This window comes from Hydractinia symbiolongicarpus, chromosome 8 (genome assembly GCF_029227915.1).
Source record: "Hydractinia symbiolongicarpus strain clone_291-10 chromosome 8, HSymV2.1, whole genome shotgun sequence".
In the NCBI taxonomy this organism is placed as follows: Eukaryota; Metazoa; Cnidaria; class Hydrozoa; order Anthoathecata; family Hydractiniidae; genus Hydractinia; species Hydractinia symbiolongicarpus.
In genome coordinates, this window is record NC_079882.1 from 18,166,391 (window position 1) to 18,182,920 (window position 16,530).

At 31.8% G+C, this 16,530-nt stretch overlaps 2 protein-coding genes across 10 annotated transcripts in view; both read right to left on the minus strand.

The window, feature by feature from the left end:
• Nucleotides 1–16,530, minus strand: part of LOC130655469 (serine-protein kinase ATM-like) — a 255,466-nt gene that overhangs the window by 127,531 nt on the left and 111,405 nt on the right. For all 9 annotated transcript variants that reach the window (XR_008984665.1, XR_008984666.1, XM_057458230.1 and 6 more), the window contains 3 exons: nt 9,203–9,387; nt 8,486–8,641; nt 8,235–8,392 (listed from right to left, as the gene is read on the minus strand). Coding sequence is in view for 7 of the 9 variants with exons in the window: in XM_057458230.1 (XP_057314213.1) it covers nt 8,235–8,392; nt 8,486–8,641; nt 9,203–9,387 (499 nt within the window). In the remaining 2 variants the exon portion in view is untranslated. The remainder of the gene's footprint in view (nt 1–8,234; nt 8,393–8,485; nt 8,642–9,202; nt 9,388–16,530) is intronic.
• Nucleotides 10,022–16,528, minus strand: LOC130655472 (uncharacterized). Its single transcript, XM_057458234.1, has 3 exons — nt 15,288–16,528; nt 15,066–15,198; nt 10,022–14,992 (listed from the first exon to the last, which is right to left on the minus strand). The coding sequence occupies exons 1-3, from the start codon at nt 15,541–15,543 to the stop codon at nt 14,986–14,988; spliced, it is 396 nt and encodes a 131-aa protein (XP_057314217.1). The 5' UTR covers nt 15,544–16,528; the 3' UTR covers nt 10,022–14,985.

Sequence of the window (16,530 nt, forward strand, 5' to 3'; positions counted from 1 at the left end):
TATAAATAAATCACAAGAAAAAAAAGCAAATTAAAAAAAATATTACTCATTATACAACTATATTGACTACTATGTAGGAATAGTTAATTATTTTTGTATAACAAATTGATATTTTTTATTACTATCTTTAATATAAAAAGTAATCTTATTCAGTTTAAAGTGTTTTCGAAGATAAGAAAAACTGCAAACACAGTAGCAAAATCGAAAGTTTGTTATGGCGAACCTAAGACAACACAAAGAGCTGAGTTGTTTTTCTTTAAAATGTATTTAAGGCTACTGTAAAAGAAACAAGCATGATTTTTAAAATGTACTTTTTTAAGAAAATGCAAGCTAACATATCATTAGTAGGTGTATTAAATAATATTTCCAAAAATATAAAATTTGGATTTTTTTTATTGAAGAAGAAAAAAAAGAATTGCAAAAACACATACACGTTTCAGTAAAACAACCTTATTTACAAAAGTACTTAGTTCCAAGTTACAATTCCACGTGATTTAGAATCGTGATACATGTGTCGAACAACTTTTTTTAATTTTTCACAGCCTCGATTTGGAATCACGTTACTTTTTTTACAAAGCGTGTTTCTTTGCTTAAAACTGCGACTTCATCATGTAATATCTTGAAAATTCAACTAGGCGCAAAACAAAAAAAACATTAACCCTATTAGGTCCAGGGGGAGGGGGGCGGATTCCGCCCCCCCCTGACGGTCTTTTTTTAATAACTCCTGATTGCTTTGTTATATGGCTATGATACTTACTGAGTTTCAACATTTATCTATTAGACACCAGCATGCTAATTTTTTAGGTCCCATACCTTTCAGAGGCTTTGATATTGGCCATTACTCGAAACTACCCCTAAAAATCTCTATGAAATCCTTATAATGGGGAAAATATAATAACTCCTGTTAGAATTATCCTTAGAACTTGAAACTTGCAACACAACTTTATTTCATCAAGAAGAATCATTTTGAATAATTTGAACACGTGACTAATCCGATTTCCCGATTTTGTCGGATTTCAACCGAAAATCGGAAAAAAACGGATTTTCGGGCAATTTTTGGCAATTTTTTATCCGATTCATGTAAAAACCGGAAGATATGTTAAATAACTTTTATGTAGCTTTCAGAAACTTTAAACAGAATGTAAAAATTCGCTTTAGAACGAAAGTAATTATATTTTAAGCAGATAGTGGCATTTTTGACAATTTTCAAGCTTCTGATGACGTCACAGAAAATGTGCTGACGCAAGCAAAAGTTTATTGGTGCCATTTTGTTCCTTTTATGACGTACTATAAGTGTGAGGGGGGGCGGAATCCGCCCCCCCCCCCCCCCCCCCCCCCCCCGGTCATAGTATGTTCGAAAAACCCCGGACCGAATAGGGTTAAGGGTCAGTATTTTTAAAAAAAAAATTTATCAACTTACAAAGGTGACTAAATTACCATGACTAATTTTTTCCCTCAGCTTCAATGGATTTTTCATTTGCAGAAAACTTGAAAGAATCTGTAAATTCGACCAAAAGAGAAGGAAAAAATAAACAAATTTGGTACATTCATTACTCCGGACCAAATGCTTATATAAAAAAGTTGGGCTAAGGATTGATTGCATTGAGGATTCAAAATATTCTTTCCCACCAATAGTCTGTCCTATATCAAAGAACTAGCACCCAGAGATGCTAGTTCTTTGTGGGAAAAATACAGGATAATGCTTTCAAAGTTTATTGTCAGTTTTCACTTGCATGGAATCCCTGTAGTTATTATTGTACACCTTCGAGGTGTTGAAAAGTTGCTTGTTGTTTTATAAGTGATTGTTTTTTCAAAATTTCTGGGCTCTTCTCTTATAGTATATTGTTGACGTGAACATTCCTTATTAAGAATTTCTGCTTTTTCAAATAAATTTATCATGGTGTATTTGGTACCTGAGTTGTACAAATACACTGTAACATATATCGAAGTGATATTTCTGTTGGTGAGATATACTGCTCCATTAGAAGCATAGTCCACAATAAACTGTTAAACTTTTATTAGCATTTTGATGGCTCACATTTGTGCAGCCTTCTAAAAGTCGAATGTCAAGCTTTTAAAAATTGCCGTCACAGCGTTAATCACAGCCTGGGTAAATGTAAATTTCAATGATCTAATGTCTGTAAACCAGTTGCTCTATCCCTCTGGTAGCTGTACCAGCTCCTTTCTTCTCTCATAGTGATTAAGAATAGCTCATGTTTCTTAAGATATCTTAGCAGCATCATTTTACTGTCTCGAATAGTGCAGCCATAAAATTTTTGCATTGCATCAACACATGCTAAAGTGAGTCTCCCTTTCTCACTTATACCTTTCCATCAATTAACCAGACTTATTGAATGGTAATAAGTATGCCAGCAGAAGCTTATTGCAGTATGCCATTTAGCTATAGCTAAGCTTCAAAGTTTTGTTGCTGACTTTAAAAACAATACAATACTTAAAGATGAAACAGCAGCCAGCTTACGAAGAAAACAAATTTCTGTAACTAAGTTATATTTTATCACGATTTTATGGATTAGTTAGATCAAATAAAAAAATACAATTTTTGGATTAACTTCCTCTTTAATGTGTGTCAATTTTTAACTATTTAAGTGCCTTTGCAACAATTAGAAAGTGGTGAAGAAACTTCTAAATTAATGCCGAAGTACAAGCTTCATAACATTGTTAAAACGATAAAGCAGTTAAAAATCGTGAACATTACATGTCATGACAAATATTTCGACTTGCTGTACATCTGTTAATAGTCATGTACACTATAAGACTTTGTGTATGTCTGTTTCACTATGATCGAGTATTACTGTCTAGTTTATTTGTTTATCAGACAGATTATTGTGGAGGTTTATGATAACAAATTAATGACAGAAAACAGAAATGATGTCAAAAATATTACCTTGGGGGGTCAGTTAGATTTTGTAGGGCCGTGGGCATCTAGTTTTTTTGACTTAATATCTTGAAAAAACTCAGGACTCAAAAAACCTTTATTTATCTTGACCAAGCTATTTTTCAGACAATTTATGTTAGTTAATTACCCATTTCAAACCATAGGTTAATAATAAACCCTTAAATAATAAAAAAAACCTAAGTCTAGCACATACTTTTGGAATTATTGGATTTTCAAGGCCAAGGCTTTAGTATGGTAAAGTGGAGTATATTAAAGCATAGTACAATGCATTTTCATTACAAAATCTTTGCGATCTAACTGTTAAAGATGAATATGAGTTTTAAAGAGTTCTAGCCAGATGAAGATTCAATTTACCACTAAAATCCTACTATTAGAAAATTTACAAGAATACATTATAAAAGATATTTTTCGTTCCTAGAAGCATATTTGCTAGTTTGTGTCTCTGTAAAGGAGACACAGACACATTTTCCCTTGAAGTTTCCGAAAAATGTCTCAAATGTTATTTGACAGTTCAAACGTCATGACGTCAATAACATTAATTTAACAGTAACTTGAAGTCATAAAGCCATTACAATACACTCATAATTTTGTGGTTAAATAACATGGAAACAGGGTGGTGACATTAGTTACTTTTTACAGCGCATGTAACTTGGGACCAAATTGGGTAAGTACCCAAAACCAGGATCACCAAATCCGTTTCAGAATGGACGGATTGATAACATCAAAAACCAGCTTTAAACCTCTATATCTCTCCAATCGTTTGTCAAAGACAAATGATCCTATACATTATTTAGTTCAGCGTCATTGCTGACATCAAAATCTAAATTCTTCTGCCTGATGGATTTTTCCACGGACCTTATACAATAGTATAACATAATATGTAAGAAACTGCCTTATTATTTAGTAACTTACTTCGCAGGTTTTCTCATAAGGAAAAAAAATCAAAAATACCCTTTAGTTTGGAAAAAGCAGTACATACCCCAAATCAATCCTATGCGTACTAAAATCTATTTTCATTTTTTGCATAAGGAGTTATAAAATGTAAATAAAAGTAGTATGTGACTTTTTGAAAACACGGTTGGCTATTTTTTTTGCCACACAATTTACATGCTTTTTCTACTAGAACAGTTCGGTCTCAAAGTAGATCATTGGCCAGCATATGTTGAAAGATTAGAACAATACTTTAAGGACATTCATGATGAAATGAAGAAAGCTGCAGTATTGTGGACAGTCATTGGCTCAGAGATGTAAAGCTTATTACGAAATTTATTGACATCAGAAAATCCTTGATCAAAGCTTATTAAAATGAGTTGATTGATACACTAAATCAACACTTGAATCCGAAGCACAAATATAAGAATCGCACCAATTCTTATATTCGCACCCCGTTTTCAAATTGAATTAGGGTCTATGGCAAAGTTAGTGTACACAGGAATTTGTTTTGGTGTACACTGGAAGGCTTATTTTTCTCCATGTTAATTGCTTTCTATCTAAGTTAATTTTTTGTAAAATGACTGTGATCAGGATGTAAACAATCCCAAAATTCTATTATGCAGATCCATAAAAGCAGATGATGGATCTGCTCTGACTTTCTTGTAACAATCATATAGATCTCGGTTTAAGTCATAACTCTGTTAAAAATACTTAGGCTTGGTTATATAGGAAAAAAAGTCGATTTTAAAAGGGATGGCTTTTTAATAGTGCAAAATATTTTAAAAATGTGTTTAAATCATTATCCAAAAATAATAAAATGTTATAACTTACTTTTTCGGCTACGTGATAAATATAAAATATTTGTTTGCACATAATCATCTTGAGTATTAATTGTTAAGGGGGGGGGGGGGGGGGGGGTTACGAAGCGAATTGAATGGCGAATTGAATGGAGAATTCATTTTTAAATTTTCAAAACAATATAAACAATATAAATTAGACGAATTAGACGAAACATGCATTTCAATGAGCTAATCCAAATATTAAATGCCTATTTTAATCTCTGTACCGCATTGTTTTTGTGTGGCACGATGGACGCTTCATAAATCATGATACCAGAAAATATAAACGTGTTACATACCATTACAAAATTCAACAAAATATCTGGCTACCATCACCTCAAGTTGCACAATTTTTTGTTTTTTTTTGAGGGAACAAGGCAAACGTAGTACTGATGGTGCTCGTAGCTAAACTCACCTGGACTTCCTGTCTAAGCCATTTTATTTTGATAAAATGTATTAATTTATTCACAAAAAGTTGTCATATTTAAACTAATTATTTAAAAATTATGTTTGTTGTAATATAATTACGTAATATAAACAAACAGCACAGCAAACAAATGAAAACAAAAAATGTGCACTGGTCTTGTCTAAATATTAAAGAATAAATGAGCGATTCAATTTTAAAATTTTAAAGCAACAAATAATTTGTGCAAATGACAACTAAATAATATAATTATTATAATTATATTTTCAAACTATCCATTTTCAAAATGGGGAACTAACGTAGTGGTGTTCGTGGTCAGAAAACAATCGTTTTTTTCAGCCCTGGTAAATGTTGCTGGTTAATGTGGTATTTGTAACTGTTTTGAAAGTTGAGAAATATGGACTCAAAGTAAGACTACTCATTTTAGTATATGTGTAAGACAATTATATTGCAAAAAATTGTTTTCATCAAGAAGAGTTTAAAGAAAACAAGAAAACCTGTCAGTTTGAACACACAACCCAATCTTAATAAATCAATTAAAACATGGCTAATATCTGCCGATGCAAGAAAAACAAGAAACTGGTACAGTTTAAACACTCACAACTGCCAAAAGGTCAAAATGACCTTCTGGCGGTTGAAACAAGAAAGTTCTCAACTATCTACGCTTTTGTGCAAATGTTCTATCGTAAGGGGTAGCAGCAGTACTTGTATATAGAGGGTGATGTCGCATTAAAAAAAAACACTGTAAAGAACTTTTACTATTTTCTTTTTCTTCCAATGAATTATTTTCAAAAACCATGAATAACAAAAGAATATACCCAATTGACTATACAGTATATAATAAAAACAGATACAACACTGTAAGCGAAAAAATTGATTCCTGTAAAACCTAATAGGCAAGTCCTGTTTGTACCATCGCCACATCATATTACTGGAATTTTAATCTGCAAATGAGGAAAGAATTATAACTTATAAAAGGCAAGGAATTTATAAAAAGTAGCATCTTGGATGTGATTCTCAAAAATCTTCACAAACATATCAGAATAGAAGTAGCAGCAGGAAAAAACAGTTAAAAACAGGTACTTCAGACTTAATCCTCAAATATTGTGTTATTTAATACAACAATAAAGCTTAGTTATCACTATGGGCTAACATGAGCTAACCATAGTGTGCATAATTTGTTAGCCGACTTCAATTTTTAAGCTACAGGTACCTGATGTATTTGTTTCACGTTCACACTATGGTACATCGCTAGCTCTTTTGTAGCAGAATATAATGCGAGAAAGAATGAAAAAAAAGATAGAAAGAAAGTCTTGTTATTAATACTACTTTGAAGAAGACGACGTAGCCTGAAGAGAAAGGAATTAAGTAAAATACGAGAGGAAACAACTTTTTCACAACTAAACATACTATTTTAAAAAACATAAATCGCTTTGAGCACAATTTATGTCGGCTTCCTTTGAAGATTGCTGGAAGTGAGCTTATCTCGCTGTTAGCCAAAAAAAAATTTCAAAAAAATTTGATATCAAAAAATGGGCTAACGATGAGCTAATGATGAGTTCAGCTGTGAGCTAAGCAGGTACTTTTACGTTTAAAATATGGGCTAAGGTTTTAGCGCGTAATGCGTACTATGGTTAGCTCATTGTTAGCCCATAGTGAGAACCAAGCCTTAAGGTTAAAACTGAGAAAAAGGAGCTGTCAGCTAATCTCATAAACCTTGTTTTCGAGGATATATAAACAACTAATATATATACATAAAATATATTAGCCAACCACATAGTTTTTCTTTTCTATATTATTGCTGTAATTGTAGTTTTTGGAAGTAAAAAAAAATATATATCCTCTACCATCCTGTTACTTGATTGTCTAAACAAACAACTCCAGCGACGATCTGGTGACTCTCGCCACAATGGTTTCACGTAAAAGAACCCCCAATGTGTTAATTTTTTACCAGAGATGAAGAAAGGCTAAACTAAACATACATTCCTGCGGATTGTGTGAAAAACAAAATAATTTCTATTTATGGTAAATTTTAAGTTTGTATTTATTATTTGTAATCGTAATCTACCAAGCATTTAACATATAATATGCTCTGTTCTAAAATTAAATAAAATCTCGCCACTTTAATTTCACACATGTTGCTCATTAAAATCTTATAATTCATAAAGAAAGTTTAGGTAAATTTTTTTGGCTAATGTTTTGTTTATTTTGCCTGGGAGATGATTTTCAAGAATTTCATTTGTATCCCTGTGACACAAGCTTTTATTCTTGCGAAACCTAGAAAAGTCTTTCTTTCCTCGTCACTCCGGAAGTAAATGTTCCTAATTTATTCAGCTTAGAGTAGGTAAATCAGGTATGTCATTATTTTATCTTCAGTGGAACTTGAATCACTTTGAATCAGATCACATTGTTACAAAAGTAACACTGTGTTTTTGAAGAAGTGATTTGTTATAGATTTGAAAAGAAATTTAGCTAGAAAAGAGTATTTCTGTGAGCATTGATGTGTAAATGGAAAGAGTGGTATGTACAAACGGTAACAAGTGGTATTTTTCTGTAATAAATAAACAGATTTTTGCTGCTAACCCGACAAAAGTTCTAATTTATATGTATGTCAAGTAAAGTATCAAAGTTATATATTATCTTTTTGGGCTTTACCTAAATATTTTTTGCACTTAAAGGATGTACTAAAGTTGTACCTTGTTCATTTTAAGGTTAATCTATGGTTTTAAATTGATTTTTAGCAAGCATTATATTTACAACAACATATACAGTTCTCTGGTTTTTTTTGAGTCCCTAAAAAGTGAATTCTCAAAAAGACTAGCTGTTACAAAATCTAACTGAGCATTAACTGTATCTATAGCATAAACATTCGTTAAATGAGTTATTATGGTGCACATATTTCACCAGGACAAAATTTTATGAAACAAAGGCAGTAAACATTGACCTAACATTAGTGAACAAAGCATATAAATTCGGTGGATTTTTGTACATGGGTATGTACCACTGACTTTTAAACCCTTTGAATAAACATACAATATAAACACTTTCACAGCTATCATGTTCCAAAAACTACCATCATAATATGCATTTGGACATAGAATACATTAATGTTAAGTATTACCTAAAAAAGTCCTTGTGATCTAAGCCAAGACAAAGCGTAGGAAATTCTTCAGTGGATATGTTGTTCTTTATGGTGTTATATAGGAGAAATCCCATTTTAGGCTGCATGTAATCTTTAAGGTTATTATACCCAAAATACTTTGATAAACATTCCAGTAACTAAAAAAAAATTAATGAACTCTTTATATGCAGTTATATTACTTTGGCAATAAAATTTACACTGCAAGAATAATCATACAACATCAAAATTACCTTCTTCACATTGGCTTGACGCAACACACCATTTCTGGAAAACTCAAATAAAATCCACAGTGCTTTGTTTTCAAGAGCAACATTTTTTAAAATAATGTCTTTTATAACAACCAATATAGTCAAGTTTACATGCAAAAAACCATCAATGCACAATGTCTAGATAAAAAAACACAGAAAGGAAACAAAAAAACACAGTGCTTAATTCTTTGTATTAAGTTGTATAAAAGCCATTCTTTCGAATTATCAATTGTGGCATAATTTACTTAACACCTGCTTACAAGAGAAAATTTCAAAATATAATAAGCACAAAACAGATACACAAATATCCTTTTATTTTTTTTCTTTATTAAACAATCAATAACCTGCTACTACAAGTATTCAAAATATAAATATAAAAGGTCATAGGACGAAGATTTTCATTATTTTTACAAACAGAGCTAGCTTGCTTCATGGTTTGGTCACCTTTCTACCATTGCTTTTTCTTAAGTCAAATTGTTCTTGTAGTGGGTAAAAAATTTTTCTTATAATATTTTTTCTTTTTTGGCGAATTTTGCAAATAGCCAGTTTCCCCATAATTTACGCAGGAAATTGACTTCCAAAATGTTTATCAGGAAAATTATTTTTCTGAAATAAAAACAGAAAAAAATGAAATTTTGTTTTGACATAACTTTAGTGTCTTAACAAAACCATTTGAATTCTGTTAACATGATCACTTACTTTAGAGCCATTGGAAGCAAGTTTATCCAAAATTTTACAGATTGAGATGAAGTGGTTTTCCTGAAGTTCCACCGAAACAATGTTTAAAACAGTTCCCATTCTACCAGCAACATCAATTTTGACATTGATATCTTGATCAAGTAACATTTCATACAACATATCTGCTGCAGTATTTTCTTGTTTACCTATATAATAAATAAATAAATATAATTTTAAGCTACATGTTATAACAAACACATTTTAAATGAATGGTTTGAATGCAGGTTTCTATTTAGCATTTAACAATTTGCAATTGGCCAACAAAAATGCTATCTTTATGTATCATTTTAAAGGAGAATTAACATCAAAATTATTATATTTATAAAAAAAATATTTGGAAAGTATTGTTGATGATAAGCTAACACTCAGCTTTGTTGCCTTATTTTTTTTTGTGTCTTTTCAAAACTGTGACGTCAGGTATTTTTCAGTATTTTTATGTGTTAACCTTATTATTTCTGGATGTTAGAGATAGAAGCCATGCATGATAGGAATTAGTAATTAGGTACCAAATAGAGTGCCAGAAATGTGCTAATATCATCTCACTGAGTTTTATATTTGTCAAACACAACTTTCACATAATAACTTATTAGAACTAGTCGTTAGCCTGTGGAAAATCCACGGGTTCGCTCGTCCTTTTTATACCGTATTGCGTGCTTCTCGCTATTGCGCAGCTAAGCTACCATTTTGCGTGACACACAGACAGACGTATATGGGCATTATAATATAGATAAGTAATCAGATTCTTTATTGTGTATAGCTTAAAACGATGATCAAGAAAATGTATAGGATCATGTGCTTTGGACGAATGATTGAAGGGATATTGCCATTTAAATTTAAGTGGGCGGGTTGACTCAGTGAACAAAAACCGACGTCACCACCCCGTTGCAAAGTTTTTTTTGTCTCAAAGTCATAAGCACAATGCAATCAATGCATCTTAACATAACGTCAAAAAATTAATAAGACTGCATTTTTGACTGTATCAAAGAAAAATGAACATAATAATACTTTAGGTTTTAGAGACAGATTAATATTAGAGATAGTATGTAGGTAACATTACAACTGCAATAAAGTTTGGTTATTAAAAGGCAATTTTAAAGAAAAAGATAGTTTTAAAAAATGTTAATAATACTTTTCCATTTTCAATCGTTTAAAACCAAATTCTCCTTTAAGTAAATCATTTTCGTTTGTGACATGAAAGTTCCTAGTTTAAAACCTATTATGTGAATTTTTGCATAATTTTTACATTTTGACAGTTCTCACAAGGGAGTTCAAATTGTTTAAACTTCACAGCGAAAATCAGAGAAAATTCATGCCACTTCATTGTGACTTGAATTTTCACAAAATGGACTAAGTTAATATAGCTCTTGTATAAACTGACTTTGTGACGGCAAGAAAGTGAAAATCTAAGAATGCAGTTTTTTATGTAAAGGTCAATTAATTGAGTTGTTGTTATGTTCTAGTGTTTCTGGAATGCACAACACAAGAGCTTTAAAGACTGAAAAAAGTTGACTTTGCAGCAAGTTCACAATCCAACGTCATTAAAATTTTTTTCACTTGACAGCTCTGAATTATGATAACTTTGAAGACTTATCTTATTAAAAAATTTATTTTCAGCTAGAAATTCTGACCTATCCCCATTCTACAATTTCTTTCTGTCTCAGAGTTCAGAATATTCAGCTACCTTTACATATAATGCAATCATTATTTTTAGGTCTAGCATTGGTGAAGAATTATGGAAAATCGGGTGCTAGACGAAAGAAAAGCTTCCAAGAAAACTATTTAAGGAGCTTTCTTATTTGCAACACTGTCTCCAATCTTGAACTAAGCAACACCATTTTTCTGACAGACAACCCAATATCTATTGACCTTACTATAAATCATAGTGATAACTATGTATCTACACCATCACCAGCTAGTTCTGAGTTTAATGAGAGCTTTTGAAAACTAGTGACATTGATTATGTTTTAATTAAATTTGAATATAAAACACCTTCTTGTTTTTTTTCTGTTTAACAATTATATATTCTTATTTTCAAATACTTTTTTGCCACCTGTAATTGACAAAAGGAACATCTAGAGGGCATTTACGGTATCAACAAAATTTTGTTACGCATATTTTTTCAAAGTTTGTTTGCACTTTTAAAAGCTACCAACACAGTTTTCCTCCCAATAGAAAAAATCTACTTGGTTAATGAGGCAAATGCTTGCAGGAACATGGAATCAATGATCTTTTGTCCAATGGTTAAAGGGATATATGGAAATTTGAGAGCATTTACAGTATCTGTATAGTTTTGTTAGGGATATTTCTTTTCACCAAATAATCATATTGTGAAGTTCATGAAATTTATCATCCCCCATTGCCAAATGCACAAATGCACTGGACTTAGGATCTCATGTTATTTGGTTAAATTCAAAATCTAAAGCAGTACTAATTTGTGCTGACGTCAGCACGACCCAATAGTTCTAGGGCGAATTTTAACATTTTGTTTGAAGTTTGTGATAGTTAAATAAACGATATCTAACACATTTTCCAATTTTTACATAGTTTGCATGAAAAAATGCCAAAAGTTGCTTGAAAAACAGGTTTTTCCCCGATTTTTAAGTAAAATAAAAAAAAATGGAAAATCGAATTATTCATGTGTGTAAAATTTACGAAATGATTCCCTTAAATGAAATAATGTTGTGAGTTTCAACTTACAAGAATAATCCTAACGAAGGATAGTTTCCTGATTATAAGGATTTCATAGAGATTTTAAGACTAGTTTTGAGTAATACCCATAATGGCTCTGAGAGGATTAAGACCTAAAAATTTGGCATGCAGGTGCCATATATCTAAATATTAAAAATCATGAAATATCATAACCCCATGCAGCAGGGCAAAAAAGAGTTATTACAAAAAACGGAAGAGGGAGGGGGCAGAATTCCCCACCTGGACGGAATAGAGTTATATCTCTGATGATACCTTGCAACATAAAATCTGTCTAAATAAAACAAAATAAAAATTTAATAGTTGCTGGAAATATTTGTGAAAGTATTTTTCAGCTGTTATTTTTTTAATGCTTGGGAATATGAAAAAACCCACTGCATTTTTGGACTTGCGCAGTCAGCAGCAACAAACACAATTTAGTAATAAGATGTGTAGTTGCATTAAATAAATACTTTTAAACAGTCAATTGTGGAGTCGGGATCGATGTCTAGTGTAAATTCTAATTTTTTGTTAGGGACTGTCCGGTAAAAAAATAAGTTATATTATATTAACTATTATATACTTATTACTAAAGAATATCTGCATCTTTTAAAACATAATATATTAATACGCTTATGTAAGTTGTTTTCTTTTTTTCAATTCCCTCGTGAAGCATCACCTTTGGCTTGCCATTTTGTTTGAATAATTCAGCATGAATGAGAGGCTAAACACACATGTTTCCCCTGACGTAGCACAATGATGGGAAAATCAAAACAAAACGCGCTAGCCCGTTAGAGGATAGACCGAAAAAAAATCTTATTGACTTATCTTATTTTTGTTTATTATTTTTTAAGTCAGTTAATACCCCCGTGTAGCATATATTCGGAAATGTGTTATAAATAATTTATTAGATTTCACAGGTTCTGTTATTATTCGCTAAAGCTGATTAAGTATTGCATAAAGTGTGGTTCCATCATAGACAGTGAAAGCATCAGCGAAGTTAAGAATACTGGCAGTCAGCTAACGTACAAGATACAGTGTGTAAAAGGTTAAGTAAAACATTTATTGTTCGATTTTGAAAAATAGCCCATAGCTCCCTGCTAGGTTCTAATTTAATTGTTGAATTTTAGTTTTTAACTACAACTGGTCTGGTCAACCGAAACTAAGTTGCACCGAAGGAGCTGGTAATTTACACTTAACCGCTGCTATTGAACTAGCTGGAATAGCATTTAACAAAATGTTAAAATTTGCAAGCATTTTGAACTTGCAATTCATTTCCAAAACCATGTACTACGAGCATCGTGGCAACTTTGTTTACCCAGAGGTAGATCATGCTTGGCGAAAAGAAAAACAGATACTGTCACGTGAAATTACAAATGAAAATCGGCAGCTAGAACTTGCTGTTCACGGTCAATGTGATACACCTGGTCACAACGCCACCTACAGTACCGTATCGGCGATGGACTGCCAGACAAACAAAACATTAAATTTCAGCATAGTACACGTGAAGGTAAATTGGTTTATGTTTAAGTGTTCCTAAATATATACTTCTATCTCATAGGCTTCTTCTTACATTTAGGAGGTAACCAGCTAACAAGCAATGGAAAAAAGAAGGCTTTATCAGATGTATCCAAGAACTTCAAGAAGACATGGAACTTCCAATACGTGTGATTTCCACTGATAGGCATCCCTCCATAAAGAAGCTAATGAGGACCGACCCAAGATTTACAAAAATTATTCATCAGTTCGATCCTTGGCACATTGGGAAGGGACTCGTTAAAAAAGTTAATAAAGGCTTCAAAATAGAAAGGTATGTTACTTTTGTTGTAGAGTGATTAAGATCTCAATGTGTGGATTTTATTAAATCATTTCTTCATAGACTTAAACATACTTGCAAGCTGGGCACCTGCAGTGGTCAACCACCTGTACTGGTCAATCCATAATTGTAATGGTAATGGAAAAAAGTTAGTTGAAAGATTTACATCGATAATTCGCTACTCTGTCAACATACATACATTTACCCACAAGAAGACATACAAAGCTTGCGACCATCCAAGATTAAATGAGGAAGAGACAGAAAGAAAAAAGTGGCTTGTGATGGGTTCTGAAGCTCACAACAAATTTGTTAAAATTGTGAAACAGCCTTGCCTTGTAAAAGATCTTGAAACACTTACAGAGCAAATCAACACTACCCTCTTAAAAGTTTTTCATTCACTGAAAATTAAGTACTTGCCAAAGTCAAACTTTTTTAAAATGGAAAAGATGCTCGTTGGTACCCAACTTGAGATTTTAGATCACAACCACAACATCAACAGAGAACAGGTATATAAAACATTGCAAATTTTATGTTTTGATATTAAATATTCAATATTTTGTATGTGCTCTGATGATCTTTAGAAACACTCAGTTAACGAAGAAGGAATTCGGAAACCACTTTCAAAGTCTTGTATTCCAAACCGAACAAAAGATTTGTATCCAAAATTGTGAAAGTTGATAAGGATTATGGCTACTTACACTATATCCTACAAAAAATAATGAAACGCGCCGAATGTAAAAAAAAAGTTTCAGAAAGAAATTGGATGAAACGCCAACTATTGTTAAAGATTAGTCCCGATGACAGGCCACCTTGCGAAGAAATTATCGAAAAATCGACCAAATATAAACGTATAAAATTGTAAATATAAAATTTCTATTACATGTTTTTAATTCTTAAGCAATCCGATGAATACTTCTTCTAACGTTTCTTAAACTTGCACAAAAAAATCTATTACTACGTTTCTTAAAAAACAGATTCTTATACGAAAAAAGTGTGTATGACTTTTGTAAATATGTACAAGTAGTGTATATAACTATTCGCCTTCTATCTCCGCTATCCAAGAAAAATATATTTCAACCAGTTCTCCCCCTTCTGCGTCACCCTTAAACCCAGTGTATCGTCCATCTACACTAGGATACTCCTTCCTGACCTTACAAACTGCACACACTGGTATGACACGTCGTACACCTCGTCTAAGTTTGTTGTGGATAAACCAGCAAAACTGTCGATAAGCACTGTAACGTTACGTCCTAAAATTTTTAGCAAAATAAGTTAAGTCAATCGTCAAATTTTTAGTATTGCGGGAGAGATTAAATAGATTACCTATTTGGTACATGGTCACACTCAGGTAAACCGCGTCTTTCCCGGTCATATAGCGTGACTAACGCTGTCCATAACACATCTTTCAACAACACGATATAGTTAAAATGTGGATGCTGTGTGATGCATTTCTGATCTTAAAATAATTATCATGAAGTTAGAAAAAAGTCTGGAAATATAAACTCCCCTTATTATTTTTGGAAATATATAAAAATAAATCACTACCATTAAGATTGAAGTATTTTATGGCATCGATTTCAACACAGCAAACACACTCTTTCTCTGTCAGCATCCTTTCACATTTACCACAACGACACCAATCAGTAACAGGTTTACACAATCTAGGATTTTGCTGAGGATCGAAGTCTGCCTGATCATCAAAAGCATCATTAAAAACCCGCCTAGGCTGTGAAGCTATTTCGGAATCTGATCTTTCTGGTTCATATCCTAATACCGTGAAATTTTTGTTCGACGAAGACATGTTAATAATAGTATTTCATAATTTGTAGAGAAGAGTTTAAAATTAAAAGTTTTGTTAAATAAGTTTCTAAACAGTTAACTTCTAAGGGGTTTCATATTTGGACTGGAAACGCTACACACTTTCGCTACATAGTCTGTTTTTCACCACTACGTCACATGCATAATTACGCATACTAAATTTTTAACCCAGGCCGTTTTGCGTGCCTTTGGAGCAACAAGACGAAGCCATGCTTTAACAACATCTACGATAAAAAAGTTTTTTTATATGTGTGATTAAGTGAATAATATCAAAAAAGAAAGGTATTTTCTATGTCATAATTTTAAATTACAAATAATATTTTAAAATAATTTTTCACCGGACAGTCCCTTTAAATATGGAGATGTATTTTTGTTTTGTTTTGCTTGTTTTGAAATCCAGGGATCCCTAACAGATTCATTTTTATGTATTGCTTATTATTATATAGCATACTTAAATACTTTGACTTGATACTTTAAGCATTTATTATTGTCAATTTCATCACTTCAAAGAGACTATTACTAAGTTGCTTATTTGTGATTTTATTATTGAAATGTGTCAATAGCCTTAAAAAGTAAATTATTTATTTGAAAGCATCTAATTGGTAGCCAGGGCTAGTTTTTTAATATTCAGCATTACAAAATACAAAATTTTTTTCTTTATACACTCTCTGTCTTGTCGGTCCTGATTTATAACCTGGCCACTGACATAGGCCAAAGCATATTACAAAAGCATATTACAAAATAAAGAATGATATTAGCCTCAGGAACTTTGGTAATAATATGTAAATAAACTTTCAGTTTTTAACAGACACTAAAGAACAGTAACACAAAAGATCAAATAGAAATAAAGGTTAAAGTCTTTCTGCACATATATGAGACAATTATGTCATTGTACTGCTAATTAAAGAATTTAGTCATTAGTTTCGGCATAATAAAACTCTTAACAAGTAATCTGAAAGATAGTCAAAAT